The sequence below is a fragment of the Scardinius erythrophthalmus genome (assembly GCF_964197995.2).
Source record: "Scardinius erythrophthalmus genome assembly, chromosome: 20".
NCBI classification, from domain to species: domain Eukaryota; kingdom Metazoa; phylum Chordata; class Actinopteri; order Cypriniformes; family Leuciscidae; genus Scardinius; species Scardinius erythrophthalmus.
This window is the reverse complement of record NC_138240.1, coordinates 30,244,488-30,269,974: the sequence shown is the minus strand read 5'-3', so window position 1 is coordinate 30,269,974 and position 25,487 is coordinate 30,244,488. Positions and strand designations below refer to the sequence as shown.

The 25,487-nt window shown below is 35.9% G+C and overlaps 2 protein-coding genes across 3 annotated transcripts in view; one reads left to right on the top strand and one right to left on the bottom strand.

Annotated features, from left to right (window-relative positions):
- The window catches only part of ybx1 (Y box binding protein 1), an 11,296-nt gene extending 8,473 nt beyond the window's left edge, over positions 1-2,823 (top strand). Inside the window, exons 7-8 of one of the 2 annotated variants that reach the window (XM_081349661.1) lie at positions 1,434-1,704; positions 2,502-2,823. In XM_081349661.1, the coding sequence (XP_081205787.1) occupies positions 1,434-1,674 (241 nt within the window). In that variant the 3' untranslated portion in view covers positions 1,675-1,704; positions 2,502-2,823. The remainder of the gene's footprint in view (positions 1-1,433; positions 1,705-2,501) is intronic. The other variant, XM_081349662.1, reaches the window with a different exon arrangement.
- arhgef16 (Rho guanine nucleotide exchange factor (GEF) 16) lies at positions 2,747-25,487 on the bottom strand. Its single transcript, XM_081349660.1, has 15 exons — positions 25,117-25,487; positions 22,120-22,713; positions 20,651-20,702; positions 17,935-18,095; positions 17,674-17,730; positions 13,882-14,042; positions 9,742-9,894; positions 9,490-9,619; positions 8,086-8,160; positions 7,547-7,639; positions 5,713-5,867; positions 4,306-4,455; positions 3,903-3,970; positions 3,654-3,755; positions 2,747-3,098 (listed from the first exon to the last, which is right to left on the bottom strand). Exons 2-15 carry the CDS (start codon positions 22,618-22,620, stop codon positions 2,959-2,961), a joined length of 1,998 nt encoding a protein of 665 aa, XP_081205786.1. The 5' UTR covers positions 22,621-22,713; positions 25,117-25,487; the 3' UTR covers positions 2,747-2,958.

Below are 25,487 nucleotides of genomic sequence, written 5' to 3'. Positions count from 1 at the left end.
GAACAACATTAGGGTGAGTTATTAGCCAAATAATAAATGTTTCGGTGTAATAACCCTTTAACCCTTTAACTGTCACCCCCCCTTTTTTCGCATAGACAAAAAAATCACTATACAAACTTAAATGGTTGTAATTCAAGAATGCTTTGGAATATAGACATATGGTTGGTCTTGTTTTTAAGAAGACATTTGCCAGATTATTGTAGAAGTGAAATAAATTATGAAAGTGAAACAGAAAAAAAGTTATATAAATTTGAGTTTATGAAAATATAGAATGTAAAAATTTAGAATGTAATTATTTATATTTTATATAAAATATATATTTTACAAAATATATTTTACTCTAAAACTGCTAGAAAATTAAAGCCAAAAATCTAAACAAGTTGTTTTCCAAATTTTAGGTTGATATCTCAAAAAATGAGCTTTCAGTAAGATTTTATTTGGGCGCAGTACCAAACATTTTCACTAGATGGACAGCCAGCTTCCTTAGTAACCATATAAGGGCGTCTCAATTTTCATATATGTTTTGAGTGATCTAAACCATGTATTTCCATAATTTCATACAATTTATGAAGTCTACATCCTATTCAGAAATAGTATGGGTGTTTTGGCAGTATTTGATTTGGTTTCAACCTCTAATAAACATATAAAGAGCACATATGCGCGTTATAGCTCGCTGCCGCATCACAAATCGAGAATCCATAATATTTTTCTTTATATTCTAAACATTTTCAGACCTTTTTTTCTCTTAAAATTTAATTGGTGTTATCTTTTGAACTCTTGGCATGAAAACAAACTGAGGTTTCTACCAATCTTTCATGATTTTTCATGTTTATTTCTATTTCAAAATAAAGGCCTAAACATGCCTAATGAATATGAAATATTCTTGTTGCATATTGATAAATTACTGCTCCTCTGTAATTTATTTTAAAAAACAGACACCAAATATGACAACTAGAGATTGTAAGCTTTCAAATGATATATAGTTTGTCAATATTACTTTAGGTTTTTACTAAGATATTTTTGTTTTAAATATATATGGGCAAACGTCCCACCTGTGGGACGGTGACAGTTAAGAGGTTAAAGACAGCTCATAACTTTTTCAAAGTCAGATACATAAAAACAGATTGATCTAATTTGATACCGAAAAGACTGATTACCCATAACTAACTGCTAGTTGGTCATACTAATTATTAACATAATGGCTATGTTTATGCAACCGGCCCCTGGTCCCTTTTAATGGCTCATATTTGGCTCGATGTACCTCTGAGAACTTGACCCTGATTGATCCTCGACTGCAGCTTCTTTTGTGGCCATTTCTCTTATTTGAACCTTTAGGTTTGTTGGGTCTTTCAAGCTTCATGTGTAATTGAATGTGCATTAGATCCTCATGTACACCAAGTTCCCAGCATAACCAAAAACAAATAATTTTTTAGCAGGGGTCCCCCACGTCCCCGGCCAGTGCGGGAACCCCGGGAAGGGGAGGAGGACAAGGAGAACCAGAGCGAGAGTGGGCAGAGCCAGGAGCCCCGTCAGCGCCGCTACCGTCGCAACTTCAACTACCGCCGCAGACGGCCCCAGACAACCAAGCCTCAGGACGGCAAGGACAGCAAGGCAGCCGATGCATCAGCCGAAAAATCAGCCGCTCCCGAAGCCGAACAGGGCGGAGCAGATTAACCGGCTCGAACATCTAGACCATCCGGCCGGGTGGGTTAACTGCTTCAGATGAGAAGTTTCTGCATGTAAATTAACATACTTGTTTATCAAGTGTGTTGTGATTTCTTTTGACTGTAGCGCTCTTTCTTAGCGTGAACTATTCATGGTTCCATTCTGTAGTAGTCTTTTTTTTTTTTTTTTTTTTTTTTCCAGTCTTTGGGCTGCTTTTTCATTTTCTTTTCTTTTTTGGTAAATAACATGAAACATGTCCAGACTACATAACTCCCAAAATAAAATAAAAAACTAAATGCAGAAAAAAAAATTAACAAGAAAATAAAGCCTTTTTGTTTGAGCACTAAGATTTATCTTGCATTGCCATTTCTTTTCATGACAATTGAGCACATTTTCTCCCAGACTTTTTTTTACATGTCATGGTAATGTTTTACTGGGTTTTGATGCTGATTACAAAATGTATAATTTTACAGGAAAAGTGCTTGATTGTCAGGAAAATGTCTATTGTAAAATAACTCAATTTATGTATGTTCGTGTGAAGTGACTAGGATGTTTCCATGAGATTTCCATTTGATCAGATTCATTGTTTCATTAGCATCAATTATATGTGGGAGAGGATGGGTGGGGGGTCTGCACATAATGGATGGTGTTTCAGCTTCAGTTTGCACTTTTCATTGATGGAAGGCTAGATGATGATAATGCAGTGGATTTGATTTAGCAGACGGTCTGCTCTGTCCTGGCAAACACTCATGTGCTCATAGCAACTTCTAAAATCAATCAACCAGTAGCACAAGCATGCTAATCTATTTTTGTGTGTGTGTGTTTGCCTTTTGCAGTTTTGTCAAGAAACAACATCCAAGATCTGAGCAATAAGAAACGGATATGATCGTCTAAGCTTGCAAAAATGCATTTCGACCAGATTACCACCGATTGCCTGCAGACTCTATGCAGACCTGTTTTCTTTTCCATTCTTTTTATGTGACAGCTAAAAGTTTTGGGGAAACAGCAGATGTTTTTCTAAATCGGTCTTAAGTTTTTACACCAAATGGTTTTTAAAAGTAATTTGATATCTGGTCAGTTTGACATTTTTAAATAACTTTTTATGTATCCAAACATGAATTTTAACAAAGGCAAGCTGAAATAAAACCAGAAACAGTTCTTCTAGTGTGAGTGGTGTTTGTTGTCAACTAACAGTTCATGCTGACAGTGTTCTACATTACAAGCACTTCAGACACTCTGTTTACAGAGATCCTAATAGTTTATGTATCAGGAGTACAGTATGTTCCAGTCCGCTCAGACGTCAGTCTCCTTGCGTAGTCGCGCCATACGCTGTATGTTGTTCTCCATCGCAGTGCGGTTCGTGATCTGAGTGGCACAGCTGGCAGGAAACCAGCCCCTCTCGCCGTCTCTCATCCGCTCTCCATGACACCAACCTACAACACAGCCGATCACTCTCATTCACTTAATTGTTCCATATGTACACAGCAACTCGCAAATAAGAAAAAGCATTTACCACTGAGTCAGTGTATGTGAACAGCTCAGAGTAGAGGCACAGTTGTCAACTCATACTTATGACGCAACGGCTGCATAGTAGGTGAAATAAATTACATGACAAAAGAATGTCCAAATTCACAGTACTCAAGAGTAGGCGGTGAGATTCTGAAGTGTGCATATGATAGACACTTTACTATCCCATGAGGCCACTGGAGAGGATTTGTGAATGGGAGTGAAGCAAAGTAACTGATGCTGGTAGGTCACATGATGATAACATGGCAAATGTAGTATGTCAAGAATACATTCGTACTGCAAACATTTATACTATATAGAATGTATTTTTTGTGGTAAAGTTATTATTCAAAAAAAGTGCCTACTCAAGAGTATGCAATTTCAGATGCAGAGTTAGCGTGTGAAAGTGGGGTTTGAGGAGGAGGGTTAAATGGTCTGCCTGGTGTATGATTGAAACGATGACAGAAAGCCACCATGCTTACCGTCCACTTCCTGTAAAACGATGACCACTTCTGCCTGCTGCAGGCTCAGCTCATCTGGCGCTTTTGGCATATAGGCTTTGGTAGCTTCATATTGAGGCAGATCTTGGAATCCCCAAACAAAATTAAGTGTCAAAGATAGATGTTAACATGACTAGCTTAACCAAAACGTGGTTTCCAAACTCAATTAATGTGCACAAAAATCAAGTTACAAGGCTACATTGACAAATTACATTCAATGATCAGACTCACCATCATTAGCAATGCTGTTGCTTTGTTTGACATCACTGAGTCCTGTGACCCATCGAGCTCTGTCCAGCCTACAATACATTTCAGAGGAATAATCTGAATCAATCTGACACAAGTATATAGCGCAAAAACAAAATATTATGATCTAATATTTAGATTACAGTAATCCTGGTGAAAAAGTTACTTTTCAGTATAATTACCTGGTTAATATGGTTTTGAAAAAATAGTCATGCATATATAGCCTTACACACACATTCACTAAGTGATATTACATTAGTTTCATGTTGTGTTTAACCTTATAAGACTTGAGTCATATTTGATGCACAAATTTCTAGAGTCTTCAGATCATCACCACATTTAAAACTTTAACCCAAAAGTCACATAAAAACAGCTATTGATAACTTACTTGCTTTCTGCAACGAATATCATCTGTTCGCAACGGCCTTCGCTGTTGGGACTCATCATCAGCTTCAGATTGAGTTTGGAGTCTGTGATTTCCTCTTCCACCTCCACCTTCTCCACAGTGGCATAGTCCAACACAACATAACTCTCCTCACTAAATGAAAACGGAGTGTTACTGACATACCAGCACCCATAATATCACTGCAAATAAACCTTAAAGGGGTAGTTCACCCGAAAGTAAAAATTCTGTCATCTACTCTCCCTACTGTCGGTCCAAACCCGTAACACTTCGGTAACACAAATTCACATATTTTTGAAATGAAACCTGAGAATGAAAGTGCAGGTAACCAAAACTTTGCAGCGTAAAATGAATCCATATGAATTGAACGGATTAATCAAAGTCTTGTGAAGTGATGTACAATAGCTTTATATGATCAGCAGATTTAATTTAGGCTTTTATTTCTATCTAAAAAAGCAAACATACATATAGCACATCATCACATAAAGTAAATGAAATCTGTTCATCATCTAAAGCGATCTTATCTCTTCACAAGACTTGCTCGATTCACATGGATTCGCTTTACGACTCCTTAGGACCTTTCAGGATCTTACAATTTTTGGTTACTTGGACTTTCAATGGAAGGACAGAAACCTTACAGATTTGGTTAATAATATATGAACTGATGTTTCAGAGATGAACCAAAGTCTTATGGATTCGGAATGACATGAGGGCGAGTAAATGACCACAATTTTCTAAGCCTTTAATGCAAGTTACTCCCCATTAACTGAAAGCGGCAAGGATGGAGATGTTCTGTCTACGTTTGGCAAATACTGTATATGCTATAGGTTTACATTTTGAAATGACTAGATGAAAGTCTGTTTTTAATAAATAAATAGCATTTCTCAGCAGTAAGAACGAAGCATGTAAAAAGTTTGCAGTATGAACTTAAAGATGTTGAAATGGTGTCTAAGCTCATTGATAGCTGAAAGTATTAGCAAATTATCCGAAATATTTTTACCAACACGGAAGGGGTCTTGAATTCTGAATGTTTGAATTCTGCAAGGCCAGATTTCAGTGCAGGATCGGTCATGTAAGAAACAATCGCTGATACACTTCTGCTGAATTATTTAAAACTAATGCACATTTGTGCACATTTACTGCATTAATGTTGAATGATTCAGCAGTCCTGTGTCAATTAACCACGTTTGAATTCTGCGTACGTCAATGTTATTAAACAACTTCCTATCGCCCCAGAATAAGTATCTTGATGAACACAGTAACTACTTCAGAAACACTCTAATGTGGTCAGCACCAGAATTAATGACTGAAAAGAGTGCTGTGACTTGACAGAGTTGGCACTGAATGAAGTTGTCATTTGGTAAAGGACTGTAACGGCATCACTGGTCTGACCTCTTTTTCTTTGTGACGATGAGCACATCATTGAAGAGGAACAGGTAGAAGCTCTTGTAGCTGAAAGCCTTCCTGAAAATGCTGAGATCATCAGTGTACGCAGCCAGCTCACCACTCTTTTTTAGCCAGCGAGATGACGACACTAACGGGAAAGGCTAAAACCATACATGAAGTGTAAGAGACACACTACAGGATTATTAAAACAGTATGACAAAGATTTTAAATACAAAGTTTAGGTTCGAGGAATAATCCTTTCTTTCTTAAAACACATCCCTGAACTTACGAGTTTGTCTTTACCTTTACCTCCAAAAACTTGGGATGTAATGTTCACTTTTTATGATCCAATCAATTCCAGATGCATAAAATCAATCAATTTTTTCCATGTTAAATTTATTTGGTAACACTTTACAATAAGGTTCGATAGTTAATGTATTAACTAACATGAGCAAACAATGAACAGCTGTATTTTTATTAACAAAGATTAACTAACACAGTAACAAATGTATTCCTCATTGTTATTCATGTTAGTTAATACATTAACTAGTTACTGTATTAGTTCATCTTTGTTAATGTAAGTTAATAAAAACGCAGCTATTCATTGTTTGTTCACGTTAGTTCACAGTGCATTAACTAATGTTAACAAGTACAACTTTTAATTTTAATAATGTATTAGTAAATGTTGAAATAAACATTAACTAAGATTAATAAATGCTGTAGAAGTATTGTTGATTCTTAGTTCATGTCTACTAAGGTAGTTAACTAATGAACCTTATTTTAGGTGTTACCATTTATTCAGTCAGAAATAAGTCTGGTTATGGTTAACCAGAAATATGGTTGCGAAGGACCAGGTTTTATTTTTGTATATATTTAAAAAAATCTCAAAAGAATGAAGGACAAAACTCGGAAACAAGAGCATTTGATCACTTCAAAACTTCAAACCAAGTCAATGTTTTTTTTTGAATGGGTTTTTGGTAAAATGCTTGAAATAAGGTCTGTGGTGAACACAAGCTCAAGACATATTCACGTTTTATTCTATGATATACAATACATCAGTTATACCTTCTTGTCATTTTTACAGCTTTTGCTTGTCTTGATATTAAAAAGTGGCAAAAAAAATGATTCCATTCTGTCACCTGAACCTGAGTTTTGGTTCCTTGCCACTGTTACCTTTGGCTTGCTTAGTTTGGGACACTTAATATTCAACAATATTATTGATCTGACTGTACTGACACCATTATGAGAACTGAGCTGAACTGGATGATGACATCACTGTTTTCTCCAGAGCGGCTATACATATAAATCAACTAAATTAATAACTTTTTTACAACAAAGATGAACCATCACTGAATTTACTTAAGCTAGTCTATGATGCTATTTTCTTCTAGATCTGCTGTACAGTGAAACAAACTCTTGCATTAATATTCTGTTATCACTGTAAAGCTACTTTGATACAACCAGTATTGTAAAAAGCGCTATATAAATAAAGGTGACCTTGGCGTAGTTCGTTTATACTAACCTACGTTTAACTTTTGACTTCTGACGACTGTATGCGCTTCAAAATTCGTAAAATTTGTGTTTGTTTGTGAAGATTATCAAGACAAAAAGTGTATGAATCATAAGATTTTGTTAGTCACAGACCTTATTTTCTGAAATAATCCAAAAAAGCCGATGGAAAAGTCTTATTTGTTTTTTGTCGAGGGAAACAGGGTGATGCTCTGCAAGAATACGTCATTACTGCAAAACCTTATATCTAAAAACTAGGCCTCAACTGGGTCAGAAAAGTCAATTGCTTTCTTTAATGTGTCCTTTATCAGCCACCTGGGCAAACATGTACCTTGATTTTGCCAAACTCCATCTGTTTCTGGATGGTGTACATCTGCTCCGTCCGCTCCATCCTCCGTGCTCCATCATTACAGTTCTTCACCAACTGACAGGAGTAAAGAGAGAAAAAGCTTGAGAACTATGAAAAACTGCTTCGGTACAGCACAGTTTGTGATACTAAATCATTTCTGAGAAACACTCATATTTTAGGCAACTTTATTATATAGGGGTGAATTCAGGTTGATTGGGACACTTTTTGTCATTGAGATGACTGAAAATATATGTACCTGAATCCACCCCTATGAAAATATAAGTACTAGAATAAGTAAGCTGTATTTCTGTAACTTGTGGCTTCAACAATAGCATATATCAGTTGTTAACCACTGAGGTTTTGTTGAAATTTTTTTTGGAACAACAAAACCTTCGGTTATTTATCTTGTGGACATGACTCCAACTTTTACTCTTGTGAAGTAGACGTCCAGACACCTAGTACATTTTGAAAAGGTGCACTTTTTCACATCCCAAGTTGATGGATAGAGAGAAGCACCATACCTTACTGATAGCTTTTAAAGCCCAACGGGCAGCATAGTATTCAGCTTTATCGTGTGGGGTTTTCTGACAGATGGTCTGTGTAGATATGGAAAGACAAACAAAATAGCACACAAGTTCAATACAAATTCTGAGGGTCTTCAGGCTCACTTGAAAATGACAAGTAGGTTTGCCGCAGTGTGTTATGCTGCTTTCAAGACGAGTGCACATGAACACCAGCAGTTTATTACAGGCTTTTCCAACAAAATCATTCCCTGCGGCAGCACATGAAGGATAAAATACATAAAGCATTCATTAGATTCCTCATTTACAAAACATTAGCAAAACAAATCATTCATAAAACCATGCTTTTGTAAATTAAGTAAATCGTTTTTTAATTGCTCACCAAAGCTACATGTATTTGACCAAACACAGTAAAAACAGTAATATTTTGAAATATTATTACCATTTTTAAATGTTTTTTTTTTTTTTTAAAGGTCTCTTATTATTTTCTCAATGTTGAAAACATTGTTTTTACTGTTTAATACTTTTGGGGAAACCGTGAAACTTTTTTTTTTTTTTTTCAGGATTTATTGATGAATAGAAGGCTTTTGATTGGTAGTACAGCACATTCCCTAAAAATATTAAGCAGCTGTTGATAAACATTAATAACACTTTACAATAAGGTTCATTAGTTAACTACATTAGTTAGCATGAACTAATAATGAACTGCACTTATACAGCAATTATTAATCTTTGTCGATGTTTTAATACTTTATTAAAATCTTGTTAACATCAGTTAATGCACTGTGAACTAACATGAACAAACAATGAACAGCTGTATTTTTATTAACTAACATTAACAAAGATGAACAAATACAGTAACAAATGCATTGCTCACATTGTTAGTTCATGTTAGTTAATACATTAACTAATGTTAACTAATGAAGTGTTACCATAAAAATAAATCCATTTCAGAAAAAAGCACATTAGAATGGTTTTTGAAGGACCATGTGACACTGAAGACTGGAGTAATGGCTGCGGAAAATTCAGCTTTGCCATCACAGGGAGAAAATAACACTTTAAAATATATTCAAGTGGAAACGGTTATTTAAAAATGTAACAATATTTACAATTACAAATAACAATATATTTTATTTTCTGCATTTCTTATCAAATAAATGCAGCCTTGGTGAGCATAAAATCCTTCTTTCAAAAACATTTCAAATCTTATTTATAACTTTTGACCAGTAGTGTATTCCATAAGACTAACTGCAATAATGCAATCTTTAGTTTATTTACTAGCCACAAACAACCTTCTTATGGCTGTTTGCAAAGTGAAATAGAGAGAAAGCGAGATTTTATTCCAATTTCCAAACTCATAAACTCATATAAAGCTGTTGGTAACAGGAGGAATGTGTCTCTTACGTCCAAAAGAAGTGGCAGACGGGTAACTCTCTGCATGGGTAAGATGAGGAAGGAGATCATGGGCAGACCACCACACTCTTCACTGCCTTCAATCTGCTTCAAACTCTCTCGAAACGCATTGTTGCTTGACCTAAAACACAAAAATACATCACAGGCCACAATGAATTCCACCTAAACACTATTTTCCAATCTATACCGTTTTGTTAGCATCTGTTGTTTATTTAATATTGTATTGTGTGTATTGGCACTTACAGTAGTTTCTGGAGTGTTCTCTGCTGGAAAGTCTCATTGGAACAATACACAATATACGGCTCAAAGTGGTGAGTCGCATGATTCTGCACTATATCACTGATGTCCTGAATCACAGGGTATCTTTGGTGACGCTTTTCCAGGTCTTCAAAAAACCTGAGAAACATTAGGGTGTAGAGAGTTTGGTAAAGATATGTGGGTAATTCTATGCAAAGTGTTGCAAACCACGTCTAAATAATACCATATTTAAAAATAAAAGTAAATAATTATTTCTATTTCTAAATAAAATAAATATTTCCTAATTCTATTAGGTAATAAAAAATAAAAATACTAGCATGTAAACCTGTTTTGAGGGGATAACCAGCCTAACTCGAACCAAACCACCAGGGGGCGCAAAAGCAACTTGTAACACCCTCTGTTTTGTTGTGAGGGGAAACTTTTAGTATAATTGTAAAAACATCAACATTCGGGTCATGGTGCAACATATCTATTTACTTTAAATTCTTTACTGATCTTTTAATAAAGTAACATGAGGATACTATTTATATTCTTAGTAATATTTCAAGATCAACACTTACTGGACTGAAGCAAGGTTAGGCTTACATCATCCATAGGCTACATGCTTTTTAGTTTTGTTAAGAAAATCCTGTTAAAATTAAAGTATCAAATATGATACATCAGGCTTATGAGGGTTTCTACATCTCTCAGTCATCATTGTATTGCATTTGTATGTTTTGCTCCCAGAACAGAAAATCAAAGAGCTTTGATGCAGTCAAAAGTGGGCCTTCTAAATAGAGGGGTTTTTCCTCCCCAAGTATGAGCTCCATATTTTTCCTATATCATACTATATAAGCCATGAAAGACTGACGTATCAGCCATAAAAAAAGGTTAAATGACTAACCTTAATGTTACATGCTTCTGTCTAAATGTTAAAAGACCCTTCAAATATACTATCATGACCCCAGCCTGCGTTCCACTGGTCTTGTGTGGTCTTATGTTATTTCCTGTTCTGCACTATGTTTTGTAGTCCTTTGTAGACCTTGACTAGTTTTGTTGTTCATATGAGTGTTTCTTATTATGTTTTCTATTTTCAATTCTTCAAAGTAGCCATCTTTCGCTTTGATGACCACTTTGAATACTCTTGGCATTCTCTGTAAGCCTTATGAGGTTGTCACCTGGAATGGTTTTCCAACTATCCCAGTTCTCAACAGTTCCCAGAGGTGTTGCGTACTTTCCCTTCACTCTCCGGTCCAACTCATCCCAAACATCTCAACTGGATTTAGATCGGTGGTTGTGGAGGCCAGGTCATCTGATGCAGCACTCTATCACTCTCCTTGGACAAATAGCTCTTACATAACCTAGAGGTGTGTTTGGGGTCACTGTCCTGTTACTAAGCGCAAACCAGATGGGATGGCATGTCGCTGCAAAATGCTGTGGTAGCCTGGTTAAGTTTGACTAACTACAGTGTCACCAGCAAAGCACCTCCAAACCATCACACCTCCTCCTCCATGCCTCACAGTGGGAGCCACACATTCAGGAACCATCTGTTCACCCTCTCTACATCGATCAAAAACTCATCAAACTAAAGGACAGTTTTCCACTATTGATTCTTGGCCCAACAAGTCTCTTCTACTTGTTGTTCTTCCAAAGTAATGGTTTCTTTGCCAGAATTTGACCATGAAGGCCTGACTCACGCAGTCTCCTCTGAACAGTGGATGTTTAAATAGGTCTGCCACATGAACTCCGAGAAGCTTTTATGTGGGCTGTTATCTGAGGTGCTGTGAATAGGTGGTTTCCGAGGCTGGTAATTCAAATAAACTTATCCTCTGCAGAAGTAGCTCTTGGTCTTCCTTTCCCGGGACGGTCCTCATGAGAGCCAGGTTCTTCATAGCGTTTGATAGTTTTTGGCGACTGCACTTGGGGATACATTTAAAGGTCATGAAATTTTTCGGATTGATTGACCTTCATTTCTTAAAGTAACAACGGACTGTCTTTTCTCTTTATTTTCCCTCTACTGAGCGTTTCTTGCCATAATATGGATTTGTAGTTGTAGTAGCACTTATAGAGCTATTGACTATAGAGCACATTAAGAAGGCAAGAAATGTCACAAATGAACTCTAGACAAGGCACACCTGTGAACTGAAAACCATTCCAGGTGACTACTTCGTAAATCTGATAAGAGAATGCCATTAGTGTGCCAAGCTGTCATCAAAGCTAAACAATAGTCTAACGTTACACTATCGCTTTGAATCTAAAACTGTCATGATCAAAGACTTCAGAAAATGTAAATAAATTAAGTATTTAAATAAGATGGAATTATTGACCACTTGGCTGATAAGTTTGTAAGATAATATATGGTTTGACTTGAACTGTAAAGCTACATAATTCCATGCATGTTCTTTCATAGATTGTACATTAATACTGAAGATATCCAATGTTGAAAATAATAAAAATTATCTAAACGTTTGACTGGGGTGTCACACAAGACCCACACTAACTTGATGGTTAAGCTAGTCTCTTCTAGTCTAAACAACTGGCTCACCTTAACACGGTTTCATTTCGCATCAGTTACTTGCCTCTATTTTCAATGGAAGCTTGTTTCCGCCATAGAATACATTTTTTTTAAAAGGTAATTGCGACGTTTTATCTCACAATTCAGACTTTTTTTTCCCTCACAATTGCGAGTCTTCACTGTCACATGATTCTTCAGAAATCATTCTAATATGATGATTTGATGCTCAAGAAATATTTCTCATTATTATCAATGTTGAAAGTCAGAATTGCGTGATATAAACTCTCAGAATTGCATAATTCTTACTTTACGCAACATTCTTACTAACACGCAATTGCAAATTTATAATCACACAATTCTGACTTTATATCTCGCAATACTGAGAAATAAAGTCGCAACTAAATGTTTTATTCTGTGGCGGAAAACAAGCTTAAATAATACAATACAAAGGTAATACAAAGTTCAATTTTAAGCTATATGTGAGATGCATATCAAACAGAACATTTTAAGTCTGTTCTTTATTAGCTCTAAGGGCAACTCCCAGACTGGAAGGAATCACTCCCACAGTCAAGCTAATTTAGTGTGCTTGTTTCATAAACAACACCAAACTGCATGACACAACATGTTTCAAAAGCTTTAGTATAGATTACAGCCACTTTACTTTAGCCTATAGAGCCACACCATTCAGTGCTTACCGTAGAACACATGCACAGCTTCGAGGGAAACGGGTATAAAGTTGCATTGTAAATGTGTGAAAGACCCTGTTTTGAGAAACATGAATCCAGGCAGCAGCAAGCTGCTTAACCAGTTCAACTAGCACGTCTGAACACGTCCAGCAGTGCATTTACTGCACTCAGGTCTGCTAGAAACTCCTGCATGATCCTGCATCCGTTTTTTTATTACTGGTTCAGCACCTTTCTGAGCCAGATCTAATACAGCTCATTAACCTCAGAAATGTGCTGAACCAGTAATTCCACTATTAATGTTACACTATCGTTTCATATCTAAAGCTGTCATGCTCAAAGACTTTAGGGAAATTAAAATAATCACAGATGTTTATGCCACCCTAAAATGAGAAGAAACAAACCATATGTGATATAAACTAGCACTCTCTAAGGACCAAATGATTAAAGTGTTGAGTAAATAAAATGGAATTATTGGCCACTTGGCTGATAACTTTGTAAGATAATATATGTTTTGACTTGAACTTCAAGAACAATTGTCTGACTGTCACTAATGAAAATGATCAAATCATATTTAAGAAACTGAACCACACCATGATAGAAATCTCTAGACATGCATATTCTAAAACCCTTTACTACTTTCCACAATCAGATGTTTATCTACAATGCTTCACAATAAGACATCATGCAGCAAGGGAATGACCTGCACTTGAACAAATAATATTAAAGTCGCAAAACGGAAGTAGCAACAGATTTCAAAAAATTTATATAAAATTAATATAAAAATATATTATAATATATATATATATATGATTATACAACTCCTTAAAAAAACTTTTTTTTCTCAACAGTTGTTGTATCCTAATCCATATTAGAATTTGGAACATAAGAGGATCTTTGTACCATTTGATCCATATTAAAATTTAGAAGGTAAAAGAATATTCATACCGTTTGCTGACTTCCTGGATGACCGATATGTTGGAGAACAGGTGATGGTGTTCCGTTGCTGTCATGGTCTTTTTCAAATCTGTGCTGTCCTTAAAATGACGCACCAGGATGCTTAAACTGTGCTGGTAGGAAAATTCTGATGTGATGATTTCAAAGATGGCCTGCACAAATACAGAGACACAATATAAATTGTTTAATACACAGGTATTACAAAATACTGAATAGGTTGTATAACTTATGCTGATTTTTTCCCCCTCAAATGGCAGGAACAAGATGCCAGGAACCAATACCCTGATGTAGAAACATCAAGAACTTTTCTAGTCTCCAAAGAACCATATAACAACTCAAGAACCCAAAAAGCTAAGAAACGTTCATGATAAAAAGAGGATTCTATGAAGAACCTAAGGTAAACGCAAGTTGTTGTTTAATAAAAGAAGAAGAAAAGGCCAGAAAAGGCCTTTTTCTAAGTGCCAGAGCTATGATCTCCACCCACTGGATAACGAAATCACACAGACTTATTGAAGGATGACCCGAACCATATGTTGAGAGTTGAGACAATATCATATGCAGTACTAAGAATTATAAGAGATCTGTCGTGTTTCTTTTACTCTCCTGAAGAGACTTATCTTATTTACCAAAACATGTTTTATAAGAGAAGTTGAAAGTTCATGGCCTAAAAGCTTTAGAAATGAATGGCTTTTCCATGAAAATACACAAGACAGCCTCATTGAAGGCAGCAGGGGGAACAAAGGAGCAGGTAAGAGTCAGGTGTCTGGGTGTGTCTGTGTGGAGTGCACAAAGTGAACTTTAGTATTTACACAGCCGTGCGAGTACACTCATATACAACAGCCATCTGATGAAAGGACTTCATATACTAGTGCTCGTCATATTGGCCCAAAATATATTTGGATACACTGATAACTTGTCATTTTATTAGATTGGTCTTTCTCAATCATGTTTCCTGAGGACTCCAAACAGTGCATCTTTTGGATTTAACACACCTGAACCCACGATTTGCTCATTGGTGGAGCTCTTAATGAACTGAACTGGGTGTGTCAAATGGAAACATCCAAACTGTGCTACATCCAACTTTGCAAAAACCTATATTCAGTCTCCCAAAACTACATGGAAACATGTTTTATGCTCTGATAAAACATAGATTGATATTTTTGAATATTGTAATAGGTATGTTTGGAGCAAAAACAACAGCACATCAGCAAAACACCACCATACCCACGGTGATGCATGGTGCTGGCAGCATAATGCTTTGGGGCTGCTTTTCTTAAAGGATTAGCTCATTTCAGAATTAATTTCCTGATAATTTACTCACCCCCACGCCATCCAAGATATTAATGTCTTTCTTTCTTCAGTCGAAAAGAAATTAAGGTTTTTGAGGAAAACATTCCAGGATTTTTCTTCATATAGTGGACTTCAACGGTTATCATTGGGTTGAAGGTCCAAATTGTAGTTTCAGTGCAGCTTCAAAGGGCTCTACATGATCCCAGTCGAAGAATAAAGGTCTTATCTAGCAAAACGAAAATAAATAAATAAATAAATAAATAAATATTCATTCCTTCAGATTTATATATATATATGGCCATATTATTTATATATATATATATATATATATATACATATACACACACACACTACTGGTCAAAAGTTTTAGATCGGTAAGATTTTAATGTTTTTAATAGAAGTCTCTTCTGCTCACCAAGGCTGCATTTATTTGATAAAAAAAACAATTTAAAAAAACTGTATTATTGTGAAATATTATGACAATTTAAAATGACTGTTTTCTATTTTAATATATTTTAAAATGTAATTTGTTCCTCAGATGAAAGCTGAATTTTCAGCATCATTACTTTAGTCTTCAGTGTCACATGATCCTTCAGAAATCGTTTTAATATGCTGATTTGATGCTCAAAAAACATTAATTATTATTTTCAATGTTGAAAACAGTTGTGTAAAATTTATTTTCAAAATTATTTGATGAACAGAAAGTTCAAAAGAACAGCATTTATTTAAAATAGAATATTTTGTAACATTATAAATGTCTTTACTGTAACTTTTGATCAATTTAACTCATCCTTGATGAATAAAAGTATTGATTTATTTTATTTCTTTCCCCCAAAAATAAAATAAAAATTCTTACTGACCCCAAACTTTTGAAAGGTAGTGTTTAATGTTACAAAAGCTTTAGATTTCAGTTAAATGCTGTTCTTTTGAACTTTCTATTCATCATAGCATCATGAAATAAAAATGTACAAAACTGTTTTCAACATTGATAATAACCATAAATGTTTCTTGAGCATCAAATCATCATATTAGGGTGATTTCTGAAGGATCATGTGACACTGAAGACTGGAGTAATGATGCTGAAAATTCAGCTTTGATCACAGGAATAAATTACACTTTACTGTATATTCACATAGAAAACAGCTGTTTTAAATTGTAATAATATTTCACAATATGACTGTTTTTGTTTGTATTTTTAATCAAATAAATGCAGCCTTGGTGAGCAGAAGATACTTCTTTTAAAAACATTAAAAATCTTACCGATCTAAAAATGTAGGGTAGGGCAAAAAACTCCATCTCATTTTCTCCTCCAACTTCAAAATCGTCCGTTTGACTTGGTCTTTGCACATTCGCTTTGTAAACACTAGGTCAGTATTTCCCCCTACGTCACGCTTGACCTTTCAATGCGTAATGCGTGGTGCATTGCAGTGCTAGATCAAGACGAGAATTTGTGATTAAAAAGTATATAAAGGTTTTTTTTTTTTTTTTTAATGATCGACTGTTTCGCTTGATAAGACCCTTTTTCCTCAGCTGGGATCATGTAGAGCCTTTGAAGCTGCATTGAAACTGCAATTTGGACCTTCAACCTGTTGTACCCCACTTAAGTCCACTACATGGAGAAAAATCCTGGAATGTTTTCCTCAAAAACCTTAATTTTTTTCCACATGAAGAAAGAAAGACATGAACATCTTGGATGACGTGGGGATGAGTAAATTATCAGGAAAGTTTAATTCTGAAATGAACTAATCATTTAAGCTGGAACTGAGGCTTTAGTAAAGGTGGGGGGAATCATGAATAGCTGCAAGTGCCAGTCGATTTTGGCATCTGCTAGAAAGCTGAAAATCAAGAGAACTTTCACCTTTCATCATGACAATGATCCAAAACAGATCTAAATCAACAAAAGAATGGCTACAGCAAAGACAGATTAATGTTTTGGAATGGCCCCAGCCAGAGACAAGACCAGAATCCTGTAGAAAATCTGTGGGTTGACCTGAACAGATGCACTTTATCAGATCTGAAAGTTGGGTAACACTTTATTTTAAGGTGACGTAGTTACACTTTCCTACATGTACTTACTACAGTAATAACAGTAAATGCACAATTACAAGTAACTAATCCTAACCCTAAACCATACCCTAACTATAGTAATTACATGTAGTTAATTAATATTACTCCGTAAGGTAACTGCGTCAACCTTAAAATAAAGTGTAACCAAACATTGTTGCAAAGAAATATTCCCAAGTCAAGATGAGCCAAGCTAATAGAGTCCTATCCAAATAGACTGTAATAAAATCAAAGGGTGCTTCAACTAGGTATTAGTTCAGGGGTGTGCAGTTAGTTATTTCAAGTTTATTTTGTCTGAAATTTGTCACTTTGGTTTCAGTGGCATTGCATAGTTTGTCATTTTTACATTAAAGGTGCAAAAGTTCTGATATGATTTATATTTGTTTCATTTTTTACATCACAAACACCAGTGAACATGCTAAGACTCACTTCTTGTCTTTTGCGTTCTTCAGGAGAGATGATATCCAAAATGCCCAAATCCTTCACCTAAGTTTGAAATAAGAAAATAAAAGTACTGATCAGGAATCAGCAACTCTTATACAAGCCTAAATATATATATTTATAGATTAAGTCTAAATGTCGTGTTACTGGCAGTATTTCACAGCCACGACATTTTCTCCCTTCACAGAGGTTTCAACCAGAGCTTGATCAAAACCGAGTGACTTTTCAACAGCATTTGACCCTCATCACCTGTTGTAGTTGACTCCATGTTATGTACGCTGCCCTGTAGTTCTTCACCACAATGCCCTGATCCTCCTCCGGTGGCTCGGTCGGTGTGAACTCATCATCCTCAGTGCTCAGGTTATTGGCGTTCAGACCTCGCTCCCTTATTTCCTGGTAAAAGCGCGGATCTATGAGAGAACGATGCACAACTTACAACTTGCTGTAGTTCAGCTCAGCTTCTCCTGTTTTTTGGGGGAAAGGGGTGGCTTTGACAAGCACTAGCAAATTCAAGCCTGCAGTACTGAAGAAAATGCAATGTCAAAATATGTTGATATCTGGTTTTCATTTTATCTTATAAATCACAACAAATATTACAGTTTTTACGATCGTTAGGACACATTTCTCAATACTTGGGTCACAACTCTTTACACAGTGAAACACAACATCAGTCTGAACGGCTAAACTGTGGATTATTAATCATTGCTTTGGCACAAAATGCATTCAATGACTTCATTTAAATTGAACTGAATTCACATTTCTCACTTAGACACAACCTACGGCAAAACTCTATATACTACAAGGCCAATTTGCACGTTTACGTACTCTTTTCAAAACTGTTAAACTTAAGTTCAAAACATAACATAATACAAAATTGAATAAGACAACAATTTGCTACATTTATACAGTAATAACATATTGAAATGTTTTCTGAATCTAAAAACTGAAATACTATCAGAACAATTATATGTAGCTGAACCTACACAGGTGTTAGTCTTTCAATTTCATTAGCATCTAAAAAGAAACAATCATTTTGTACAGTAATGTGACACTGCAGTGAATTCTAAACAGTAGAGTGTCATTCTTGTTTTACAAAAGAAAACATTGTATAATGCTACCTGTTGTTAGTGTTTTTAGGTCAGAGTTGATTTGAGACGTGTATGAAGTGTTTTGGTATAGTTTTAGTGCATTTTAATTGAGATTAACTGGTTGAAAGTTGGTTAGGAGAACTCTGTGAAGAGTTTTGAAAAAGTGACCCAAGTATTGAGAAATGTGTCCTAGCGATTGTAAAAAACTGTAAGAACAACAGTTTGGGCTGTTAAAAGTTGTACAACAATCCCTTAGGGAGTAACATTCCATCTCATTTTATTTATCTGTTTTCAAACCAAAATCTAATTTCTCGGAAGTCAGACTGCATTTATAGGTACAATAGTGACACAAAATGAAGTAGAAAGTGAAAGTTCCATCCAGGCAAATTAGAATGGTGTTTTGACAACATCACTTTGCATATGCTTACAGTGGTTCTCTTGGTGACCCACTGCTGTGCACATTTTGTATGTTTCCCTTATTTGACACACTCAGTTCAATTAATGGAGCTCTTTCCGGTCACACTTTATGTTAGGCGTCTCTAACTACTTACATCAAAACTTAAGTACAATGTACTTATTGTGTTCATGTTGTATTGCAAAACATGTTTGCTGCAGGTTTGGTGGTATGAATAGGTTTAAGGGTGGATTAAGAGGTAGGGGAAGGGTCAACAGTGTAATTATAGATGCAATTACTGAAATTAATTACAGATTTAATTGCAGTATTTTTTTTTAATATAAGTAAATATATAAGTGAATTGTACCAAATGGTTAGTTTAAACGTACAGTAGAGGCGTAGATTGATGACGCAACATTTGCTAAGAATTATGGATCTTGTCGTCAACGTCAAGCCGACCGATCTAATAATGTTTATGGATGTTTATGGATGAGTAAATACATTGATGCTTTTATCATGACTGTGATATAAAGCAGTTCGGGATTGCTATCAGCAAGAGAGACAGCTATCAGCTCCAAACGCGACGTGAGTCCCGCAGATATAAAAGGAATACGGACATTTCATTCTACCGAACTACACGCAGAATTACTACTCACAGGTCAGTTTATTAGACAAATAAAACTTGTGAGGTAACGCAGCGCTGTTACACTTGGTCTAACATTACACTATAACACTAAACTGCATTTGAGTGTGTTGAAATGTAGCGTTATGTGTTAGTTTGTCTGTATGAGACTAGCAGTAAACTAGATCAACATTAGAATAACATACAGATCATATTCGACATTTTATCATTGTTGAACTATAAAACATTGATTAGTTTTATGTAAATGTGCTCACCTGTTTAATAAAGTACATGTAGGATCGGTCGAAGTCTCGGACGTGGAGCTCTCGTTTATATAGGCTACTGTCTATGGGAGCTCTCTGCATCTCGAAAACACCGCGCTGATATTGATTCTCGTTTTAGTTCTCCTTTTTTTATCCAAAGTCTGCTTGCCATGGTCCATAATGTTTGAATGAAACAACAACAGCGTGCAAATAGACATTGGCAGCACGAGTGGAAACCAGGGACAACGCGGATATGACGGCATTGGCGGCGACAAAACGGAAATAAAGAAACGGGACGTTTCTCGAATTAAATTACAAATTTCTCCTGGTTTGAAAGTTGTTGTAAACTGTCGGGAGAATGTAAGTACACAACTAAAAAAAATATATAACATAGATATAGTGATTTTTGCTATTTTTAAAGCAAAAAAGTTACATATTGTGCCTTTAAATGTTAGTACACAGTAGTTAAAGACACCTAATATAAAGTGGGACCCTCTTTCCTACCAAACTAATGATCTGAATCAGGTATGTTAAATACATACAAGATACAAAAATGAGTTGAGAACCGAGGTCTAGGGAACAACAGCGAAAAACAAACCATCTTTAAATGAGCCAGCATGCTTCCTGTTCCTGATCCTCCCCAATGTTTTCTGTGAGGAAAGACAGCATATGAGATTGTGATATCAAAAAAACTTGATCTCTGCATGCTTAAAAATGTAAAAGTTTCTTTGATATTTGATTACTTGGGAATTATTAGCATTCTTAGTTTGTCTTATCTAAATTGATGACATTCCATGGAATTACATAAACTCTTCTAATGGTTTGAATGAGGACAGAGAATATTTGTTGCCTTTACTGACAGAACAGCATAAAGTGGAAAGCTATATTTAACATTGCTGTAATCCTGTATAAAACTGAGTTTGATTAGGGCTTTTTACACTTGAATTAGGTAACCCTGGGTCATTGTAAACTGAATCCTGGGCTATCTTGCTTCACGTTTCACACTGATCATAATTTACCTAGGGTTAATCCTGGGTATTCATAAGATGCCGTTTCACACTGTACAATCCTAAACCCTGGTTTAATGTCCTTATTTGCATATTTCTGGTTCACTGATTTGAAAAACAACGAACACAATATGTCTACATTAATGCTTTACTATCAAGTTTATCCTGAATGGACTTGAAAACTAAAACGGTCTCTTTTTCACTCCAACTGTCGCGTTTCCTCTCAAACACTTAAAGGCCCCAGTTTTTCAGCTTTTAGTATGAATAGGATAGTCTTAAGGTTATGAATAAGCTGGTGTGTTCCAAAACAATGACAAAATACGCATTTAGGAGATATAAGCATTCAAACCGTACAGTCTCTCACTTCCGCTAAAATGATCACGGATTTTTATGATATCAGATTCAGCTTCTCATCACATCTTTTGTCCAATCAAATGCTCATGAGAATCTAAAGCTCCGCCCCCTATACTATAAATACCACCTGGCCAAAGCGACCGTTGACACGTCACAGAGCAGTACGGGTTGAAGATGTGTGTTCAGTTGCTCAAACCCTCGATTTTTATTCTGTTTTCCAACTGTACATTACTTAAAAATGAAATGGCTAGAATTTATTCACACCTCTACTATTGAATCAAACGTATCATCAGCACTCGGATTCACTTCCATGGTTCTATTGCAGTCTGTGAGGTAAACTAAACGCTATTGGATATTTATAAAGGGGGAGGAGCCTTTCAATATGTCCCGCCTTAGCTTCCTGTTCCATTGGAAATTACGTCAATGCATCATACAAAGCTGCGCTTTCAAGGGCACTTCAATTCTAATTCTAACATCGGATAGTATCACACTGTACAAGTTTGTAAAAAGCTATGCTAACCCCGCTTCTAAATTACAAGTGTGAAACGTTCCTTTACCCGCCTGGTGTTAAAAGCGGTGTTTAGAACGACGATAACCCAGGGTTAAGCGCAGTGTGAAAAGCTCTGTTGTGAATTCAACAAACTACATAAATTCAAAAGCATCCAAGTGGTTCAATAACATAATAATCCGAGAACAAGACACTTGCCTTGCGTCCCGATTTGTGTGCTTGCTTTTGGTTGGCCGCCTTCGCTTCACTGACCAGTGTCAGCGTTTCTGTTTGGAGTTCGCTTGGCAAAGCATCAATATTCAAACTGGTGACTGCAGCACGGTACGACTGATTCCTGCGGTTTCTCCTCAGTGAAAACCCATCACCTGCATCGCTGTCATAGTCCTCCCAGGAGATATCCGTGGCCTGCAGGGAGACGGGCAGCGTCACCACGGTCGTGTGGTGGCGGTTTTTTGGGCGGCTAGTCACAGCCAGGTTCTTGGGAATGAGCTGTTGAGTGCCCAGCTTCCGAGCTGCATTACTCTGGGTGCTGAGCACTACAGTTCTCCTCTCATCTTCTGGTGAACTGACAGTGGACAGGTTGATGCTCGAAGTCGAACGTCCTGGCGGCTGGTCCAGCGTAAGGGCTGAGCTGAAATAGCTCCCCGGAACAAGAAGAGACTTGTCACCCATGGAGCCATCAGATTTTCTGTGAGACATGGCACCTTTACTTGGTTTCCTGTTTGGCTGGTTGAAAGTGTTTTTCACTTATAGAACATCAGCTTGGGGTCCACAGCAGATCACTGCCAAAACCTGTGACAACAGAGATAGATTGTTGGTGGCCGATCTGAATTCTGACTTATGATGCTGCCTGAATCATAATGACACCTTGTTTGTTCGTTGGCCCCCCGACTGAGCCTGGTTTCTCCCAAGGTTTTTTCTCCATTCTGTCACCTGATGGAGTTTGGGTCATTGCCACTGTCGCCTCTGGCTTGCTTATTTGGGGACACTTAATATTCATCAAAAATGATTGATCTGACTATACTGACGCTGTTGTACGAGAACTGAACTGAGCTGGATGACTATTTTTTATTTTTTTGCAGAACTGCTTTATAGATGAAATTAATTAATTGAATAATTGATGATCTTTACAACAGAACTGAATTAACACAGAACTGACTTTAGCTGAACAACAGCCGAAAACACATCACTTTCCTGTTAACAATGCAAGTGATGCAACTAATGCCTATTCACCACCCTTTTTCATTCAACAAAGTACTTAATGAAGTGAAAGGAAATGTTATTATGAACTAGATTTTGCTTATACTGTTTAATATATGTACCATCTAAAGTTAGCCTAATGCAGCAACATATCTAGCTTTTCACTCCGATAACAAAATATAAACCAATATTACATAAGTCTTTTTTTTATACATTATTTATATTATAGAGATAAATCAGCATACATTTTAAACAGTATCATAAATACTACCATAAACACACAATATATATATATATATAAAGTCAAGTCACATTTATTTATATAGCGCTTTAAACAATAAAGATTGTTTCAAAGCAGCGTCACATTAATAAACAGGAAAATAACAGTGTTAATGTTATAAAATCCATCAATTATGAAACAAATTAAATTTCAGCTAAAAAGGGTCATTATTCAATTCATTGTTAATTCAATTAAGTTCAAAACAGTGTCAATGTTGCAAAATTTGGGTCATTCTCCAGCTCAATTCAGTCCAAATGTTGTTCTCTTCCGATAGTGTCAGTGATTTAAATTGATTACTGAATCAATAAACAAAAAAAAGTATCAAATATAACATTTTATGATGAGAAATGAGAATTAAACAATAGACATGTCTTTCAGTTATATGCCACACCAATGTGGGTTTTATTTTAAATCTTAGTTTACAGTCTAAGTCTCCCTGTTCTTGTGCATTGCAAATAAGAAAAATATGCTGCATGTATAGGCCTATCTGTTTTAATTACTTATTTGTGACCCTGGATCACAAAGCCAGTCACAATATACCATGTTGCACGGGTACATTTGTGGCAATAGCCAACAAAACATTGTATGGGTCAAAATTATAGATTTTCCTTTTATGCCAAAAATTATTAGGATATTAAGTACAGATCATGTTCCATGAAGATATTTTGTAAATTTCCCACCTTAAATATATAAAACATTTATTTTTGTGAATGGATGCAGCACTATCGCCAATAGAAATGGACAACTTTAAAGGCGATTTTCTCAATATTTCGATTTTTCTGTACCCTCAGATTCCAGATTTTCAAATAGTTGTATCTCGGCCAAATATTGTCCTATCCTAACAAATCATACATCATTGGAAAGATTATGTATTCAGCTTTCAGATGATGTATGAATCTCAATTAAAAAAAAATTACACATAAGACTGGTTTTGTGGTCCAGGGTCACATTTTATATACATGTTTCAGGATTGCCAAAGCGTGATACTGCAACTGCCGCTAATAACACTGTCTGTTTTTTTTTTTTCCAGGAACCCTGTCTCACATCTGTTTGGAATGTCCCTTGATCACGGAAACAGGTGCAATCATTAATCATGGGAGACATTTGTAAAAGCCTTGCATAATAGCCTCACATAAACAAACAATTATGCCACTTGGGCAACAGAATTAGTTCAGTAGCCATTTACACTCAAAAATAAAGGTTCAAAAAGGTGCTTTTCACAGCAATGTCATAGAAGAACCTTTCAGTGAACATTATTTTAACTTTTTTTTTTATTCAGTGTGAAGATGAAGCATTTTTTGTATTTCTCAATATACTATAATTGATCTGAAGATCTTTTCAGAGCTTCCATGGATGTTAAAGGAACCATAGATGCCATTTGCCAACAAAAAAACATTTATTGTACAGATTGACATTATCAAGTAGCCTGTGTTAATGGCACATGGGGTCGAAATAGATACGCTATAATATTTCAAAATGTAGGCTAATAAAAAGTCCAAACTGTTAGTCTGACTGAACTTTGTTCTTTAGAGACGTTTCGACATATAGCATAACGTTGGGTACAACTCTATAGACACGGTGGGAATATTTTAACACACATTACTGATCGCAGTCACCTGGATAAAGAAAACTCAACTCAACCCGGACAGACTTTATCAAAACAACAGCACTTTCAGTCTGTTTAAAGGTCATACATAAATAATGGCTGGACTTACCCGGCTAATTTCACATGCACTGTGCTTTTAAAAAGTGTGAAGATGTCAGATTTCCCTGCCTGCACGGACCCAGAACATATTATATATCTTTTTAGCAGACCTTCAACACATTCCTACGCCGTCTCTGTATTAAAACGCAACACGTCACTCCAGGTGAGCCGAGAAACACCCACCGGTGATTGAGTTTATACTTCCTCAAACTCTCACACTTTACAGACACTTGAAAACGTATTCTTCTTTTCGTACAAACGAGATATTGATTTGAGCACTTAGGACCAGACCGAATATGTGTTTAATTTATTGTTATATCTATTTTATAATCTACAGGTTTTCCAGTAACGCACTTCAACGGTAAATATGCTCATTGCGCC